Source organism: Cygnus olor, chromosome 2, assembly GCF_009769625.2.
Source record: "Cygnus olor isolate bCygOlo1 chromosome 2, bCygOlo1.pri.v2, whole genome shotgun sequence".
Classification (NCBI taxonomy): Eukaryota; Metazoa; Chordata; class Aves; order Anseriformes; family Anatidae; genus Cygnus; species Cygnus olor.
The window spans coordinates 9,536,843-9,557,004 of NC_049170.1; the positions used below are offsets into that span (position 1 = coordinate 9,536,843).

The 20,162-nt window shown below is 37.6% G+C and overlaps 1 protein-coding gene across 1 annotated transcript in view; it reads right to left on the reverse strand.

Moving 5' to 3' along the window:
• The window catches only part of LMBR1 (limb development membrane protein 1), a 68,538-nt gene that overhangs the window by 23,309 nt on the left and 25,067 nt on the right, over positions 1–20,162 (reverse strand). The window contains 2 exon segments of the mRNA XM_040547288.1: positions 17,924–18,004; positions 18,006–18,028. Of these exon segments, the coding sequence (XP_040403222.1) occupies positions 17,924–18,004; positions 18,006–18,028 (104 nt within the window).

Consider the following 20,162-nt stretch of genomic DNA (forward strand, 5'->3'; position numbering starts at 1 on the left):
GAAAAAATCTACTTTAGAGTTCAAAGAAGGGAGCTTTACTTTACCCACTCTCATTACCCCTTCTCACACTGCTTAACAGAAGAGGGTAATAATCTTCACACAACATATCCACCGAAAATTAGGCTCCTGACACAACCACAGCATCCAACAATGAATGAAGATCTTAGACATCTCAACCGCGTGCATTTATCTTAACCGTGTGCGTTTATCTCCTATAATACACGAATTCCTCTCTGCCATCAGTCCCCTACAAAACAGCTGGCATGAAGGTAGCACGAAGGAAAAATCAAAGAGACCTTCACACAACTCCCCTGAAGGAGCATGTGGGCAGATCAAGCCAAACTCCATAAAGGCTCTCAAACACCAGATTTCAAACTAAAGGTAGTATGGATAAGATATGGATTTGTTCCTAGAATGTATTTTGTGTACAAAAAATACATTGCTTTGAGGTTATTAAAAATAATTCTTACAGTGCTCATAAATTAGCTTTGTCTTCTATGAGTTATTCTGAACGTAAGCATCTAAGCCAAATATATTTATTTGAAGATGAAAGATGAAGATGAGAGCCATATATTAAGTACTAGAACTTAAGCAATAGGTTACCAGAAAACAAACGTATTACAGTCCAATCTTTGTGTTGTAGTCCCGTCCCCCGCCCCCCAAAAAAACCTCAAAGTTCTTACTGATTTTAAAAACAGCTTTGTAAAACAGCAATCTGAACTTAAGAGGTACCTAAAACTTGTCAAACCTACTGCATTTATCTACATCTGTCCTCCTTTCAGTACAGAGCATTGATACAGAGCCTTCGCTTTACAACAGAAGAAAGTCACAAGATTAGAAGAAAACCCAAAACATCCAAGGACACATGCATGCAGAGAGATCTGCTCCAAGCTTTACAAAAAGCTCGACGAATCCTCTCCTTGGCAAAGGAAAATGTGATGCTATCTTCTGGGTTTCTGACAGCCTCAGCCACAAGAAGCGGACTCCTGGCAACTTCCCTACCATGTGAACATAGGTCAGCCTCTGACCTCAAGTTTCACAGCAATGGCTTTTTCTGGGCAAACCTGGAAAATATTTTGTGTTATGTGGAGCCTGGAACATCGATTTCTCTTCCCGTGGATGGAGGAGCACAATTGTCAAAACAGAAAAGCAAGAATTATAATGTGATGAACACCACGGATAAATGCCTTTCTTCCATATTTACTGCAAGTGTCCTCTGAAGAGGAGCAAGATTAGGACAACACAAATAACACACACTCAAGAGAGGGAGACGACCACAGCCAGTACTGAGCGGTAACCACTCCTTCTGGCTAAAAGGACTATTGGCACAAACTATAGAAAAAACAAGTTACCTGCGTAATGTGTCTTTCCCGTTAGCATTTTGTCGTCCATACTATGAATCCTAGAGTGACTTGGGTTGGAAGGGACCTTCAAGACCATCTAGTTCCAACCCCCCTGCCACAGGCAGGGATGCCGCCCACTAGATCAGGTCTTTGATTAATTTTTGACCTCAGAAAATGAGATCAATCTCCTTCTGTTCTCACTAGATACACTTCTCTTCACATTTACATGATGCGTGAACAGTACTGCAGCCTCATGTACACACTGAGAAGCACAACTGACAGTTCACTCCAAGTGCAAAGCAGATTTTATTTTTGTATCACGAACACGAGATACAAGATTCAAGAATTGATGATCAGTAAAAAAATACTTTGAGAAGCTTTAATGAAGTGAGTAGACAAACATTCTGTCATAGGCATAAATGAATACCTGGTAACTGCCCAGGACTTTTTATTTTTATTTTTGAAAAGATGCTTAAGGACATCAGTAAATACTCATTTATATGCCTGCAGGACTGTGCTATATTTACATACGCACAGAAAATTCCTGGGGAAGTGAGCTATAGATACTTGGTACTTTTTTTTTTTTTTTTTTTTGCTGACAGTAGGTTTGTTTGTTCTGGTGTTTTTTCTTGCATAATTTTCCTCAAAAAATTAAAGTTTGCACATTAAAATTAGTAACATCACTAATTTAAGAGCTGGACCAAACGCTGTACTACTGACTGAGAACAGAGGAAAAAGAGGTAGATACAAGCAAGAAACACTTAACATTTCATTTTTATTTCAAAGAAAGCAAAATTACGCAAACCAACCTTGAAATTCACTGCTGAATTTTTTGATTTTGTGAGCAAAGACCCCCCCACTGACTTTTTCATTCTGGCTTAACATTTCTTCTTTGAGTCATTTCACTTGCCTTCTCTCCCACAGTCCCATTATATTCCTCAGCTTTCTTAGACAAACAAAATGTCACGGCACATCTTTGTGGCACAGAACATATTGCCACTCCTGCCTCACATAATACTTGTTGCACTTTTTGAATCTATTTACTCCCCATTTTTCTTTGTGGGAAATGGGACATGAGGTTTAGAGTCTGACATCTTCAAAAACAGCAGCAAACACATCTAAAACTGGAGATTTCAAACCAGCCTGTAAGAGGGCATTTGTTGTTCAAGACAGATACGATGATGTAGACAGAGTGCAGAGTTAACAAACGAGTACAATATGGAAACACGTAGCTTAGGTATGCAGGACCACTTCAAATTAACATTCCAACTAAGCAAGGAAAAGCTCAAGTCATACAGTGCTAAATCTGAATGTCAAAAAAAGTGACTGCATTTGTCACTTTTTGTTGGCAAGTGACAAGTTGGAAAAGTCCTTTGATTTCTCGTTGGTGTGCAACTGGAAACCATGGAAACCTTTATCACAGAAATGAAGGAGGCAACCTGCAAGCAAGCTGTGCACGCACATGTATATGTACTCGCAAGTACTGGGTACGTAAGGGAGGGAGGTGCAATAGTTATCTTGGACTTCAGGCTTTTCCAGTTCAATTGTTGAACTGGGAGAGCACTTATCATCACTGCTTAACATTCCCATGGAAGCTAAACTGATAACAAGAAAGAAGAATGGGAAAATAGTTCATATTTTTAACTTTGCATATTGTTTTTAAGAAGGAAAATGAAGTTGTCCAAGTCTTCACCTGGTCTTCGTTCCTAACAGTCCTGACAGGTAGGTAGGAACGAGGAAAGTACACATTAAAAAATCAACCATCTTTGTATCAGGTTTTTCAGAAAGATGGTCTATTGCAACTTTGAAACCCTGCAGTACTTCTATTAGCACGCACATTTTAAGGCCGTCAAATCTTTTGCTTTCTCTTAGCTAGTTAGCTGCTGGGAAGCTGGTTAAGTTGGAGAGGCAACAACAAAAGATTTTATCAAGTTTTTTTTAACAGTTAAAAATATCAGATGTTGAAAAGAAAAACCACAGGATACATAAAAATGCAATTGTGCTTGACGTAATGAAATGGGGAACAGAGATAAATGTTAAGGTGGTGGTGGATTTCCTACATTCACTGCTATATACTAAGTGTATTGTTGTGACTTCAGCTTCCATTCGTGGGCACAAAGAGGAGCGGGAAAGAAAGAAGGAAGACCTATGAAAAAATACATTCCTTTTACTAAAAAGCTCTAATCCTAGGCTTTACACTATATGAAAAACGATTTGCCAGTCAGAAAGAGTAGAAAAACTAAGTTATTAACTGAGATACACAAGTCCCAAAAAGGAAATGGATGAAACAACACACACTCCCTGAAGATCTCGAAAAACAAGCATGATGTGAACGGAACTGATTTATTATGGAGAAATTATAGAGAAGGGGCTCAGAAGGCATCCTCGCTTTTGTAGGGGTTGGTCTTGCACACCAGGGATCTGGAGAGAAAAGATAAGGCTATATAAAATGTTAAAAGGAGGAAGATGAACTGGAAGTGAAGTACAGAAGTAAAAGGGAAAGGGACAGCTATAACGTGAGTTAAAAGAATGCACTGGAAGTATTGGGAAGGAGAACCTATCTCTAGTCTTCAATTTGTGCATAATTTCTTCTGTAGGCCCAAAAATGAGAGGAACATTGTTCCCAACATGGACTCATCCACTTAGCGCCATCCTTTAGGAACTGTAAACCACAATTTTAGCAAAATAAATGTTATTTTTGTTAGACAGTAATTTTAGTTTTGGTAGACCAATTTTAAAGTCTTTTTCCATGAAGGTATCTGACAAAAGATCAACTGTCACTGCTTCCAACACTACAAGCACGCGATGATCTTTGATAATTGCTGAACAGGAAATCAAAACACATCAAACAGCTCGCTATTTCCTCAAGTTTCAGATCATCCATAAAGCAAAACAAACAGGCTTCTGAAGGTAAATTACCTGCACAGTTCCCTGTTGTCAGGAAAGCAGAAGCTTGGCATCATGGAGGCCAACTTGACGCAAAAAATCTTTTTTGGACGGAGGATGGAAAACAATGTGGTCAACAAAAACTTCAGAAACTAATTACTATAATCTGATAGATACTACGATTAAACTGTTTATTAAGACAATTGGGGAATTAAGACAATTGGGAAAAAAGACTGGCAGATGATACCCACTAGCCCCACACCCCTTTATTTTTTCCAACTTCAAAGAAAGCTTCCCAGTCTAGACTCAACAGCTCACCTACACTTTTACTCACAGCACATTTTCAAAATTCATCCAGTTCTTTAAAGCATGCACTTAACCAAGTGAAATATTTTGTTAAAGAAAAGATGTCCAAAACATCAATCCCAGCAGCCTGGAACTTGCCAGAAGCCTAGTAATATCTGTCATCTTCTGTGTACACTAACGAGGGAAAAAAAACAAAACCAAAAGATGAACAAAAAAAGCATTTGAAGCTTCCAAGGCATGCCGACAAATAAAAGCTATCCTAAGAACACATTCTAAGGATCCTGCGGTTTGTAAAGCCTTGGAGATGTCTGACTCTCAGGCTTCTTTAAAAATCAATTGCTGAGACATTCAGAAGTTTTTACGGATTGCTTAATCCTGAGCTACTTACACTGCCTGTAGCAGTGGGCCTAAGGGCTCATGTTTCCAGAAATGCTGTATTTTAGCAAGAAAGGTTAATTAAGTGTTCTGTATTTTTTTTTTTTTTTTTTTTAAACTCTGAAGGGCATCTTCAGAATCTTGCCACGTTGCCTTCATTCTGGATAATAAATAACCAAAATGTGTTAAAAACAGCACATGGCCTAAAAAGTGAATTCTTCTGTAAAGCCAACTGAAGTACAAATAGCAACAACAGTTCTGAAGGGATGACAGATATCATACAAGAACGGTAAAACATACAATTACTAAGAAAAAAATTCCCCAATAAATTTGTAATAAATGGGATTACGATTATGCAATTGAAACACATTAGGACCTGTTTTACATTGTGTGTGTTTACACGTAACACCTAGAGCTTGGGTTTTACTTTATAAGAGAATGTGTGTTTGGTCATAGTTTCTTGCAGCTTCTTAATAAAGAAAAGTGAGATTTGTTGATAGCTGACACAGTAGATTTTTTATTTCTATTTTATAACTATTTTGTATTGTTACATTTATATCATCCAAAATAGTTCATCATTAAGTTAGCATAAGTAACAAGAGAAGACCTTGCTCTGCACACCAATTGTCCAAAAGGTTTCAGGTGTTTTGCCTAACTAGCAATTAGCACAGGGATCTTTCATGACCACAATGAACCACAGGGACAGGGCATGTGCAAGAAACTTGCTGAGTACTCCCCTCTCTATTTAAGTCACACACAAAATCTGGAAAAGCTCAAAAGGACATCTCTGATGACTGTCATTCTTGCAAAGCTAGGATAAAACATACACCATATGGCCAGGGAACACACTGGTTTGTCTTCCAAGCGATGGCACAACCCTGTGCCAGCAACTCGCAAGCTGCTACATTTTGGAAAAAGATCATATAAATGATAGCAATCGAGACATTACTTGCTCATTTTTGATCTTCCAGTTGTGATTAGGAACACATTTTTCAACAGTTTAAGCATTAATTTATAAAATAAAGATTTCATCATGCTTGTGCAGATAATATACACCAAGAGTTGTGTTTTAACACCAATGAATGAGCAGAAGAGCTTCCAAAACATCATTTTCACTTTCCATAAAAGCCAAAACTGCTAGTAAAACCAAAGAACTACAGCCCCACCTCAAGTAAAAACTTTTCTTCACTGGAACACTTCTTGGCTATAGTAATTTTGATGAACAAACTACTACCTATAGATCCTAGAAGATCTATATATATCCCTGTATATATATATATCCCTATATATATATATATCTCTATATATCCCTATATATATATATATATATATATCCCTATCCCTATATATATATATATATATATATATCCCTATCCCTATATATATATATATATATATATATATATAGGATCTATAGGTAGATCCTATATAAGATGGACATTTTTGGAACTACATTACACATACATAGCATTACATGGATTTTGGGTAGTTCTACACCATAATTTGTTTGCAAATTTTACAGAGGAAAAAGGCAATTATCAACGAAGTACAAATTACAATGTGTTACACACAAGAACAAAGAGTCCTAACAATGTTTCTATGGTGCTGAAAACTTAAACACCGTTCTGCTTGGACATCTTGACCTCTTGCAAGGTAGGTAAACATTACTTTTTACACTATGCCCTGAGCCATAGGGAAAGCCTGGGAAACATTTCTGCAATCATGGCACACTTATAATACACATGAAGCCTATTGTTTTCATGTGACAAAAAGGAGTCTCAGTAATCTTAAGATTTGCTTAGTGAGACACTGACTGCAACAAACACGCGTGCTAACATCTGGAAAAAATAAACAGAAGTACTAAAAAAGTAGAATTACAGAAGGTATCGGATTGGAAATGTTATATATTGAAGTCTGCTATCTTTTTAGCACCTGATACCCTCTTCTCCCAGTTTGCAAGCACTAGAAAAGACATCAACTTAAAGCACTCTAATCATTTCTACAGTTAGAAACTACACTTTGAATAACCTTTGCTCTGACATATTCAAGATAGTGCCAAAATGCATTTCTTTGTAAGTAAAGAAGAGGCATTCTCCAACAGGTATCAAGGAAACACAAAAGCATACTGATATTTAGCTAACATAAATTATTGAATCAAAACCAGCCAATGCCTCAGAACCCTCACAGAACAAACTAAACATTTTTGATCAAGAAATAATACATCCAGGCAACAGACTGAAGCAACAGCAAAAAAGTTTCCATGCCCATGCAAGAATTAAAGACTAAATAGCACTGACCATATCTCCTCCACACTGCCTCTTCCCTTAACATTGAAACTTTCTGGCCTGAAGGCACTTCAAAACCAAGATGAACACACCTCTTTCACAACGCGAGTATATTTTAAAGCTTGTATTTATTTTCTATTCATTACAAGCCTTACAATTTCATATTCACAAAACATTCCCAGCAAGTTCCAGCTGATTTCTGCCAGTATCTTTTCCCAAATGATTTCAGCAGTTACCACTCAATGGTTATTGTTCAGTGAAAGAGGTAACTGAAATCATTTTACTCTATAGAATAGTTATACGGTATAATTAACAAAATCCAAAAAATTAAGATGACAGAATAGGAGAGAGAAAAACAAGCGAAAATTAAAGAAACTTGATGGAAAAAGAAATTATTAAGTCTTTGGGTACCGGCTATAAACATGAAGCAAGAAGTACAGGAACTACACGTGCCGAATTGGAAACGAAGGACTAAACTTGCATAACAAGAGGTCACCAAAAAGATGTCTGTTTAGTAGACTGGTAGAGCTGACATCTCTCCAGAATGCAGCACACCCACTGGAGTACCAAAGAACACCTATACCCTCTTCTCCAGGGCCCCAGAAGGCTGCCCTAGCCACTGTGTTACCATATGTTCTGGGTTCCATACCCGTCCAGTCTTCTTGTTGACATGCTTGCACGCAAATAACTTGCTGAAATAGCCTAAGAACCAACACGAGCTCCCAGCAGATTCACATCCTAACTATAAGGATGGAAAACCATTCTTTCTCACCTTTTTACCCCCTGGGATCTATTGAACTATCAAGACAAGACAAACTCCAGTAAGGATGATAACATGAGTCATCTGCTGCCTGTGGAGTTGTTTCAAATGCATAGGTTCAAACTACTTTAGGAAAGAGCACACACCTGACTCTTCCACATCAAGGCATCTTTCCTGAACATTTAACATAGAAATAACATACTGGGAAAAAAGTCCTTCGAAATTTTAAAAGAGAAGACATACCAGTCTCTTAAAAGCTAGTAAAAGCTAGACAGGATACCAGAGAAAAAGCAGATATCTACTAGGTGGAAGAAAATAATTACAGCCTGCAGTTTTCATATGTTACGGCCTGCTCTTCCCTCATGTGCAAAAGCTGTTAAACACAAAAAAAGGGGGGTATGTCACAAAGCTCTTAGTAAAAAGGAGAAATGCACATCTTCTATTGATACAATAGTAAAAGCATAAAACCCAAATGTTTGGGGGAGAAAGGCAGGAAGAAGTGAAAGGACACACATATAATGAAATTATGGCTATCCCATCAGTATCCCCTTTCCCCCCCAAGTTTCCTCTGTTGTTCCATTAGCTAGCTCAGCCCTCGCTAATTAGCTCTTAGGTGCTCCACTCCCTCCGCCTACAAAGTTTCCTAGACTTTTCGAAGCCACCTGCAACAACAACATGGGAGCTGTGGGATTTCTGACAGTGTGAGCCTCCCTACGGTCACTTACTTTTGGATGAGAAAGATTCTTTCCTGCTAGACTGGAGTGATAGGAAGAAAAATAGATATTTTCCATCTTCTTTATAGCTTGGCAGAGGATTAAAATAAGTAACCTAAAAGTATAAAGACTTGGAATTTGTGATAGTGTTTCTGGTGGAAAGAAACCATAAAGATTAGTTCTCAGAAGCAAATGACACGTAGAACACAGATCACTATTGAAGTTCTAAAATAAAGAGAAACATTAAGTTTTTTTGGTGTCAATCTCTGCTACCCCTGGCATGGGTAAATAAGATGAGGAAAAGAGCACCAGACTGCTACAACTCCCTTTTAATAAACTGGGAAACTGTTCAAAAAAAGCTGCACCAAAACAAATAAGAAACATGAAAGAGGTCAAGGATGAGAGACAAACTCATTGCCTTCTTCAAGCCTTTAACTCAGACATGCTTAATGCTTAGACACCTGCCTTTTTCCATTGATTGAAAGAAGGCTCTTCCAGATCTCCTGAATCACAGTCATTTTAGGCATCTTGCATTTAAATACCTCCTCCCTTCCTTCTCGAAGAAGGACGCAAGTTTCTATTGAAATAATTACATAAATTTTATTATAAACTGAGGATTTTAAAAAACGAACAAGAAATACATCTCAGGATTTTTAGATATATAGCTATCAGTACCACAAAAGAGTCTACGGACTCTGAAATTAAAAAGAAATAATAAAATTATTCATTTCTGCCTTAAAAGAGAGCATCTACACTGTCTCAGTCATTTCAAAAGATTTCAATTCCAACTTAAATGCTTTGCTGCATGAAAAGTCCAGTAACAAGAATAAAATGTAACTCCCATGGGACTACGTCATTTCTAGAACCTCCGGCTTCAATTCACATCAGTCTAAAATGAAGAGCTCCCAGCACAGTATTGGGAGCTCTACCATCTGTATCCTTTACGAACAGAAGTACTTAGCATGTGTATTTTTACTCATACAGAACTCCTTAAGTTAGGATAAACTCAAAAATTGTAACGGTAAAAAATAAAACAACAAACAATAGATGCATTCACTAAGAGAGCACCAAAGATTCACAATTTACTCCATTTGCAGGGCTGCAGCTACCTGTTAAAGCTTTTAGCGAAAAATTATGGAAATTCCACAAAATATAAGCATGCTAAATACAGCAGAACTTTGTAGCAGCTGAACTGTACAAGTTCAGAACGATGTAGGAGTGGGGAAAGCACAAGAGTTCAGCAATGCTTTTCGTTCCTGGCTCAGGCAAGGTGGAATAACTAATGCTCCAGTGCTAGCTTCTGCAGCCTAATTAGTTTCACAGATGACTACCTACTCATGCAGGAGTCATCTAATACAATTTCTTACAGTGTGCTAGCAAAGTAATGGTCAGGAATCTACATTTTGAAATAACACTAAGCTTGTTTGGGATTTTCTCTGCACAGTATTTTTATCCCAATATTACTAACAGGCTTTGTTTCATTCTGTTATTGTACGGATTTTTATAACTGAAACACATGAAAATGTTGCAAGACCATACATTAACCTGACATTTTCCTTTTCTATCTGCTTTGAAGAGCTGTTCAAAAAGTAATTATAATCTTAACCCCATAAACTACTGCAGAAAGACAGAACCATTGCTCAGCTATGAAGTCACAGTAAGGCAGGTACTGCCAAAAAGCTATGCCGAATAAACTACACCTTTAGTTTATCTCCTGTTACCTTATTTTCTGTAAGTTGCTCTGAGGCATCTTTAAAAGAAGTACATTCTAATTTATGGAAGCAACCAACTGACATTTAACTACTTCAATGAAACGGAGCGCAGATCACATCTCATCACATCTTGATCCAATGTGTGCGACAACCAATATCCACTTATTTCCCCCCTCAGCTGTCCTCAGATACAAACTGTTACATATATTCAGCAAACCATAGATCTCCTTATGGTAGCATAAAAAGGTCAAATTTTGCTTATGAAGTCCCCCGTGGAGTTAAGCAGGATGTTTTATAAAACCACATGAAATGTTTTATATACGTACAAAAGCAAGTTCACGCTAAGCTGTTCTTCCTCAATAGCCAAAGAATGCATGTTATTTACCTAGAAGTTGCTGTCTTGTACAGAAATGCTGTCTTGTACTTTGTTCTTAAATGTCTAAATACAGACACTATGCAAAATTACACATGTGGAAGTCTAGGTTTTGAAATACAAAAATGAATATAACAAACATTCCCAACTTCTTCTTGACCTATATATAGAGCAATTTTCAGGTTCTTACTGTCTTTATCTTACCACAGTTGCACTCATTCTGAAAGGACAGGAGAGATCCCTGCTTTACTTTTATACACAAAGCTGTTCTCCTCTCCTACTAATTCCCAGTATAGTTATATATTCCAATCACAGCTCCCCAAAAGCAGTCCATGCACTCACATAAGTCTCTTCAGACTAATTTCATGAAATATATGCTTAAGGTAAGAAATTCTCTTTTCCTCTGCAGAACTGCAAATAAAGGACCTAGTGGTGTAATACTATAATTTTAGCATGTTTTCAGACAGTCTAGTGTAGACACTTGTCAATGTGACATGCTGACAAGTAGAGCAGACTTCCTCATCTTCCACTCCCAGATATTTCAAAAGTTCTTCTTACATTCAGTATTAGATGTGCCTAAACTGGCCTCTGCATCACAAATTATAAAAACACCAAGTTCAGCCGTGCACAAGTTGTTTCTGAGACCTCAGTGAAAGCAGCAAGCATATGAAGATTTAAACTCTTTATTATTTTCAACGCAAAATTTACCGTTAAATATACTCCTTAACTATCCACCTTGCATCTTACAGATTACAAGTTTGTATGACTGTCAGTTAAGTATGCTATTATTAAGGGAGGAGAAGCCCTGATCAAGCTACTTGCCAAATCAGAACTGCAAAATAATCAGGATTTGCTTCTAAACAACAACAAAAAATGTCTAATAAATATTAGGTGGTGTCATTTTAAATGACTCTGGTTTAACGAACTAGACTTCATATCTGAACTAAGATGTTAGCTTATGTCAAAAATACAAAACCAAACAGCTGCCTTTGATGTGACTGATTAAACAACTTTTGTCTCTGGTATTACTAATGGAATGAGCAAATGGGCTGCAATATAACGTACAATAATTCAGTTACATACTAGTAAACATTTCATGGAGATCAGAGCACTAAAGTTTCAGTTCATGCTGAATGATTTTATAGACAAATAAATAAGAGCTAATACCAAATAAACATACACTGTCAACAGGGTACCTCAAGACTATTTGGTGAGCCATTACCCACAGTGGCCCATGGCTATTGCCACTGGAGGTACAAGCAAGCATAAAACATGAAGTCAAATGCTGTTTCCAAACAAGGTTCAAGTCTCTTGCATGCTCCAGATTGCTTTCACAGAAAAAAAGCAGGACAAATGCAGAAAACTGACTGTTTAATTCAAGGTAATCTCATATTAGAAAGATTTTCCAAGCAAACTTCCCCAGGATTATATTACAGGAACAATTGCTTTCTATTAAATACTTGCTGAGATTAGCAAAGCAGTTTCTAAAAGTAAACAGTTCAAAACTACCTGTGAACAGATTTCTTCTATTGGTTTCATCACATGGCAAAAAAAAATATACTCATTAGTTTTGCTGTGTGCATCTATAGGACTCTGGTTTAACTAAATGTACAGCACAAGAAGATAGTTTATTTTAAGTAGAAAAGCACGGTAATTAGAATTTCCACATCCACCAAGAAAGGGAATAGGCAGCTTTACTTATCTCCATTTGTGATGTTTACTTTCCCGAAGCTTGAAAATGCTATGCACTGCAACATGATACATTTGAAATTTAAGCAGAGTTCAGTCTTACTATTTAGTCTCATTAACATGACTAGGAAAATATGTTTATCAATTACATTTGTCTTTGCATCTATCAACTTGAACACTGGAGATGGAAGATGTACACACCATGGCTACTCAGCAAGTTACAGCCTATCTTTACAGCAAAAATAAAGCTGTTTCTCTAAAAATGCTCATAACTGTACTTTTGCAGAGCTCCAACATTTCACTCCCTCCCCAAATATATAATTTTATTTACAACGCACCTTCTTAAAAGTAGTGCTCTAGAGAAAGAGGGGAAGGGAGCATTTAAGAGCAGAAATCTCCGTCTTTCAGTATTTGGGACAGAACCCATGTACCAGGTTTTACTTGCAAGGGCTAAGCTGCAACTGCTAACACAGGCAGGACTTGGCAGTCACAATAGCCAAGTTTTATACAGTAGCAAGCACTATGCAATAAACTGTTCTGAGCACTGGCCCATCTCACCTGCCTTAACCCTATGAATAAATTGCTACATGTTTAAGTGGTGGTTTTTATTAAAAATAAACTCAATGAGAATACGGGAAGAGATATCAAGGGAAGGCAAGCAGATGGAGAGACTAGCTGACACATAACAATAGCTGGTGAAATATTACTCTTATTTTCTGTAATAAACACCAAGATCAAAACATTATGCAAGTTAAATTTCCTTGAAAGGTTCCCAGCAGGAGTTTTCCTTTTTGTTTGTGCAGTACGCGATTTCCTCTCACCCACAAAAAACATACCAAGAATGTGCATGTGCCACTAACACTAAGCAGCACTTCCTTAATCACTCATTTCCAACAATTTATGGATGATCAGTGGCAAAAACGAGCAAAAATAATGAAAGCATGCAATGAAAGCTCATTGAGACAAACCGGCTTGGACTTCCTACTCATTTCTGTGTCTCTTTAAGATGGGGGTCTGATACAAATTAGCCACTGGGAAAAAAGTCATCTGGTCATAAAATACAGTACAGGGTCACTTTTATGTAAGTTTGCCAAAAGGGACATAAACCAGGACAATTTCAAACTGTGACACAGGATAGAAGTATATTAAAAAAATCTTTGTTCCTCCTCCATTGTGCTGTCATGTTGCTCAGCTTTATAGACGTTCTGAGCACCAGCTCTGGCCTCTTCGCTTCCACCTGGTCTACCTAATTAATTAAGCAAGGAAGTTACCTCAAATTTTTGTACTATTTGTTTTTATTATCATGCACTTCTTTTGATGTTCCAGGAGTTAACCTCTTAATCCACAGACTCTGTGTGCTGTGTTCTGAACATTTTGGGATGTCTGGATAATTTGGATAATTGGTCAGGATGTTGCTGTCGCTCATGTTAAACTTTATGCCATGACTTCAAGTTCAAAGATCAGTATTAAGGTAAAATGCTTCATAAAGCCTTTTTAAAACTCTGCACTCCTGATCATGCAATATCTAGTTATACCAGTTTCTCACGGTGGTAAATGGCACTATTTGTATTTTCTTACAAGGAAATTACTCCTAAACATCTTTGTCTTTGTCAACTTCAAACAAATACAAATTTCAGTTGAAGTTACATCAAGAGAAAGCATATTTTAAAGGTCAAGAAAAGGTACAGCAATTACCTCCTCAAAAAGGTTCGCCTCCTTCACCCAGCAGCATGCACGTAGTTTTCTTTGCAGCCTTATCACCCAAGGAAACACCAGCACCGTAAACTACAGAGACTCAACTACAAATACCACAACTTTCCCTTTTCAGAATAATAAGGGATGAGGTTAGTTATGACATTAAGAAACATGGCTGACACCTTTGTTTCGTACTTGTACTACAGAATTTGTGAAGGTCGGTGGCAAAGAACTGAATGAGGCTCTAAAGAAGAAATAACTTGACGCACAGACTCTACAAAGGAAGACAAGAAGAATTTAGAACGACATCAAAATGTTTTTAAGACTGGTGCAGGAGATTAAAGTTACTTCAAGCTATCCCAATAGTTCAGTTAATAGCATTGGCTAAAGCTTAATATATTGCAACGATCTCTGACTATTTCAATAATCTTGAAAAAGCTAATTCACAAGTCCATGTAAATATCCACGTGTGCACAAATTCACACACAATGGGTACAGATATACACAGATATACATACACCCATACATACACTACTCCAGTTAACAGAAGCCTGCATCTGCCAGGATGGAAATAAACTATAGCAAGCACTTAAGCTCTTTAAAAGGGCATGGGCAACCCCCTTAGGCCCAAAATGCCCTTTTTGAATTACCATAGTGGTTTTAATTAAAAACTAGGCAGAGAATCAGTTTGATTTCCAGTACAACATTGCATCCGTCCACGGTGAGTGCCTAATTTCCGTATTTCTCTCCTCTGTGCAATACACAAGTGCTTGGTTGTTTTAAACTGTTGCCCTGGGGAAGGCAAAGAGTCTGTAAGAGGGGCCATGTGCCATTTAGGAAGTATACTAGCAACCAAGAAAAAAAAGCCATGGTAAATTGGAAGATAGTTAATCAATCCCATTCAGATTCATGAAACTTAACCAGTTAAGGGGGCAATGCTTCCAGAAAAGAACACGGAAAGAAAAGTTATACAAAACTGATAACGCTAACCTATGAGCAATCTGAAATAAAGCTCGCAACAAGTTCACATGATAATAAGTAGATAAAAATCAACTTTTAGCATAATCTGTGATAAACACTCAGACAAAAGCTTTGGGGATTAGACCCATACGTGATAATGACAAACATCACTGTCACGACTTAAGCTGAACAAAGAAATCCAATACAAAAATGAAAAAGATGATTCAATTTCAGAACTGAACCTCTTATTCATTCATTTTTCAGAACTTTATTAAAATCCAACAAGCAACTCTTATATGAACACCTTCAAATGGATGTCCTGACTGCACGCCCAAATCCCAAATGACCTATTTATTCATTATAACAAAAGTAATTCAATGACAAAGTTAAGATGGCCTGCATAGAAGCTTCCAGTGGAACAGTCTTTTCATCCAATTTTTACCCGAACAGGTATCTAAAAATCAACTGCTCCCCCTATTCCATATACACAACTCCCAGCTGAAAGATTAAAGACTACATATCCTGTGCCAAACTTCTTTATTCAAGATCTTCACATTTACAAGAAAATCGTTCTTCTCTTAACCGCTGCAAGTTTCGCCAAACGTATGAAATGTTTTTTTAAATTGAGATCACTAAAATCTGATTTTGCCATTTAACAATAATAGCATTTGGCCCATTAGTCTGATGTGATCAATGACAAAATATGACGACTTTTTTTTTTTTTTTTTTTTAGAAATAGCATAAGTACAATCAAAACCAAAATAGTTTCTTAAAGTACCAGAATTCTACATGGTAATAATCATTTCAAAATCTTGTCTGAAGAGAAAGATAACCAATGTGCCAAAATATAACAGAAAACCTTTCTTGACATCTGCAGACAGATTATGGTTCTCTCTCATCTAGCTTTATAAATGGTTCCAAGTGTAAACATGCAATAGCGACCCTAACTCTCTTGATACCAGCTACCAATACATCCCATTCATATGTTCAATAGTTACAGCATAACTTTTGAAGTTTTAGGTAAAGTCCAAGTTTAGTGCAGCTGGGTTGCATAATGCATTTATTGTAGACAAATCTACAGGTCAAAGGGACACACTGGCAGTACCATACACAGTATGTTAAAGAAAAAAACACTTGTTTTTGGTTGGACTGCAGAAGACAAATCCCACTAAAGTCAGCTAATTTACACATTAGCTGTAACTAGACGCTTAGAGACAAAAGCCAAATGGAACAGCCTCCACCTGGAAACTGAAAGGTCAAACCGAGTTGCTGAAAATGTTCTCAGGCCTATGGATACCTGAAGGAGAGGAAAGCAGACCGTTTTCCAGCCATGTGGGATACGTAGAGTTAAATATAGTACTATGGACAACAGTTGGCCCGTCATCAGACTCCTCTGAAGTCAAACTCCTTAGCGTGGTCATACTGAAGTAACTTGCATACATCCAGTGCAGTCAGTAAAATATAACACTGCAGCTGCATCGGTGAGCTCAGACCAGGCTATCAAATAAGTACTTACACACCATCATGCTTGAGTGCCACAGGTCCCTCCTGACACAGCTATCTCATTCAGTCTATGTAATCTACCAATAGCTTCAACAGTGGAGTAAAACCCCTATTTCTTCACATTCTGTTCTCTGAAATTGAGGTTTTCTTCATGCTGTGCTTTCTAAGTATCCTTTTTTCTTTGCTTTCTCCTGTTCTCTCAAGGGTCTACTTGAACCCTAAAATCCCAAACTGGATGTAGTACTTCATTGGAGACTTTCCCAATTCCACGAAGAACAAAAATGGCAACTTCATCTCCATGATGCATTCTTGTCAATACAACTAAGAACTATGTCTCCTACCCCACCGTAATCATCACCTTACTGATTTATGTTATATATGATCCACCAATGACTCCATCTTTTGTATCCGCCCTCAGCGGATTTCATTCTCCTAGTTTTAGGCCACTTTCCAATATCCTTTGCTTTCTAAAAGCTATCATCCAAAGGGTGTGGAATTTTCTTGTTAGTATCATTAAAAACAAAAAGTGTAATCAGTTGGATGATAAAGATTTATGAAAGCATGCTACAGCTGGTCCCCATACAATTGACTTCAGTTATTTGATATTTACCACTTGAAATTGAATTTGCCATGCCTCCCATTACAGTATTTTTGTTAATTTCTTTAGTTCGCATAATATAATTATGATGTTATTCAGAAATTTCTTTCCCAAGTTCCATGCTTCACTGAAATAGTCAGCCCTCCCAACCTTCACATACCTAACTAAATTATCCTGAATGGGTAGAGAATAACAAAAAAATTTCTTAACATGTTGTTAATACTGACAATCAGGCAGTTGGACTAGATGATCTTTGAAAGTTCCTTCTACTCTATTCTAAGGAGAACTTCATTTACATTATAAATAGACTTTTATAACTCACAAATCAAGGTGGCTGTTTTATTTTTTAAGTTTTCCTTGGGTCATCTATTAAGTCACCCTTTCCATTAATAAGAAGCCTGTATTTCTTTCTGTTGCTTTATTATTAGTATATATACTGAATCTTCTTTTGTTTTAACATCCCCAAAAAAATCCTTTTCCTCAAAAAAAACTGATTCAAACATTTTAAAATACAAGGTAACCCATTTTCTTGATACCAGTGTACATGCCATGTATTGTATACTAACTTCGCCTGCCTGTTCAATATTGTACATTTGTATACGCACATACGCATACACATCCCAGTATAGCCCTCCCAAATCTGTAATTTGTTCCATCAGAAATGAGGACTGAAAATGGAATATGTACTGTAATCACTCCATATGTATTTAACAGTATTTTCCTACCTTTTTTAAGCCAGCGAATCCTTCCGATTCCAGGAAGAAAAAGGCAAAGGGCATCAACACAAACAAACATAAATTGGAAAAAAAGAGAAGCAAGATTCCACAAACCTGCAATAAACAAGAAAGTGTACATTGTAAGTTTCTCAATTTTAGAAAAATTAATGTCACATTTTCCTTCTTTACATATAACAATGAAGCATACATTAGTACTACACAGTCAGTTTTATGGATACTGAGTTACCTCCAGGTCATTGCCAAAAAAATACTCGTTTCTCTGCACAATAAGTTACTGACACAAATTGGATATCAACTTCAACAGCAGAAACTATCTGAAATCTTGGAAGAGAGACTGCAAACTCCAGTGGACTACTCCCACAATAATCCACTCAAGGATATTTACATGTGTTTAACATTTTCAGGAGAAAACTATTTTATCAACAGTGAGTCCCACAAAATTCAGTTCTGTGTATTCACTACGTCCCATATTTTTCCATGAGAGAATCTCAGACAAATCATGGGTTTTAACATCGGCAAGACAAAAACACCATCACCACCTCCAAATTAGAAGACACAGTAAAGGCAACAGCAGCCTTCTACAGTGAGCTGACTGGCTCAGTGGTCAATTGGAGAGCAGTAGATGATGTTTATCACAATTCCAGTACAACACTTACAACTTCATCTCCCAGAATATCCCTATAATTAATGAAATATGGGCTCAGTGAAGAGTGCATTGGACTAAAATTGCCTGAGCTTCTGGGCTCAAAGGGTTGTGATCAGCAGCACAAAGTCAGGCTGGAAGCCAGTCACCAGTAGCATACCCCAGAAGTTAACAATTGTCTTCATTAACAACACAGAGAGTGGGAAAGAGTGCATCCTCAGCACGTCTGCCTATTATACAGAATGGGGAGGAGAACGGGGAAGAGCAGGGGTTTGTCATTCAGACAAACCTCAGCAGGCTGGGCAACCAGGCAGAGTGCACACCGATGACCAACTGGCCCAACAGTAGCTTTGCAGAAAATGCCTTAGAGATCCTGTTAGATACCAAGTTGAAGAGGAGCCCTTGCAACAAAGAAAGCCAACAGCATCCTCAGCTGTACTAGAAGCAGCGTTGCCAGCACTCCAAGGGAGGTGATCCTTCCTCTGCTCACTGTGTGCACATCTGGAGTGCTGCATTCCCCTGTGGGCTCCTCCATACAAGAGGGACACAAACACACTGGAACGAGCCCAGCAAAGGACTGCAACTTAAAGGATTGAAGCATCTTCATAAAGAAGAGGTGATTTTATTAATGCATGTAAGTATCTGATGTGGAGTGGGTAAGGATGACAGAGCCTGATTCTTCACAGGGGTATCTAGTGAAAGGAAATGAGGCAGTGAGCACAAATGAAAAACAGGAAAACCAACTTAGAACACAAGAAAAATCATTTTCACTGTGACTGTTGTCAAACACTGGAACAGGTTGCCCAGAGAGGTTTTTATAACTTCTGTTCTCTGGTGTACTCCAAATACGACTGGAGACTGCCCTGAGCAGCCTTATCCAGCAGACCCTACGTGGAGCAGGGGGGAACAGCAGACGGTTTCCACAGGTCCCTTCAAACTTCAACCATTCTGTGATTTTGAAGAAAAACCAACGACTAAAACTAGGACATCTGTAAGACACATGTGACATCTGCAGGAAGGGATAAGATTTGGAAAACAACCTGAAGTGATAACTGATCTCCGTTAAGGGTAACTGTTTTATTGGGATTTTCTGAGCCAGACACCTTCTAAACAGCCCATTTCTGATACATGTCCCTATCATCATCCTATCAAACATTTGTAGGATGCTATGTTTTTTCTTTATAAAAGCATTAGCTTACCTGCAACTTACTACTAGCAGAGCTAACAGATTTAACTAGTGTTACATGTACTGCAACCTGAAAACACAACTCTTTTGTAGTTGAGAAACAAGCTCAGTCCCTCACCTTCCCCAAAAAACGTATTCCCCAAAAAACATGTATTTCCAGTCCTACAGGACTATATATCACCTGAAATCCCAAAAAGAACATCCCCCGCGATAAAAATAATCCTCAGACCAGCTCTCTTTCTAAAAATTCCTCCATTTGGAAAGCATAGGGAAAGAAGGAGGCATTTACTGCATGTCTGGGGAATTCATTATTGACAGAAACTCCTGCATTTAGTTCCAAATGTAAAATGCTTATCAGCTATCTTCATCTACCTCCTCCTTAAAAGACTTTCATCACG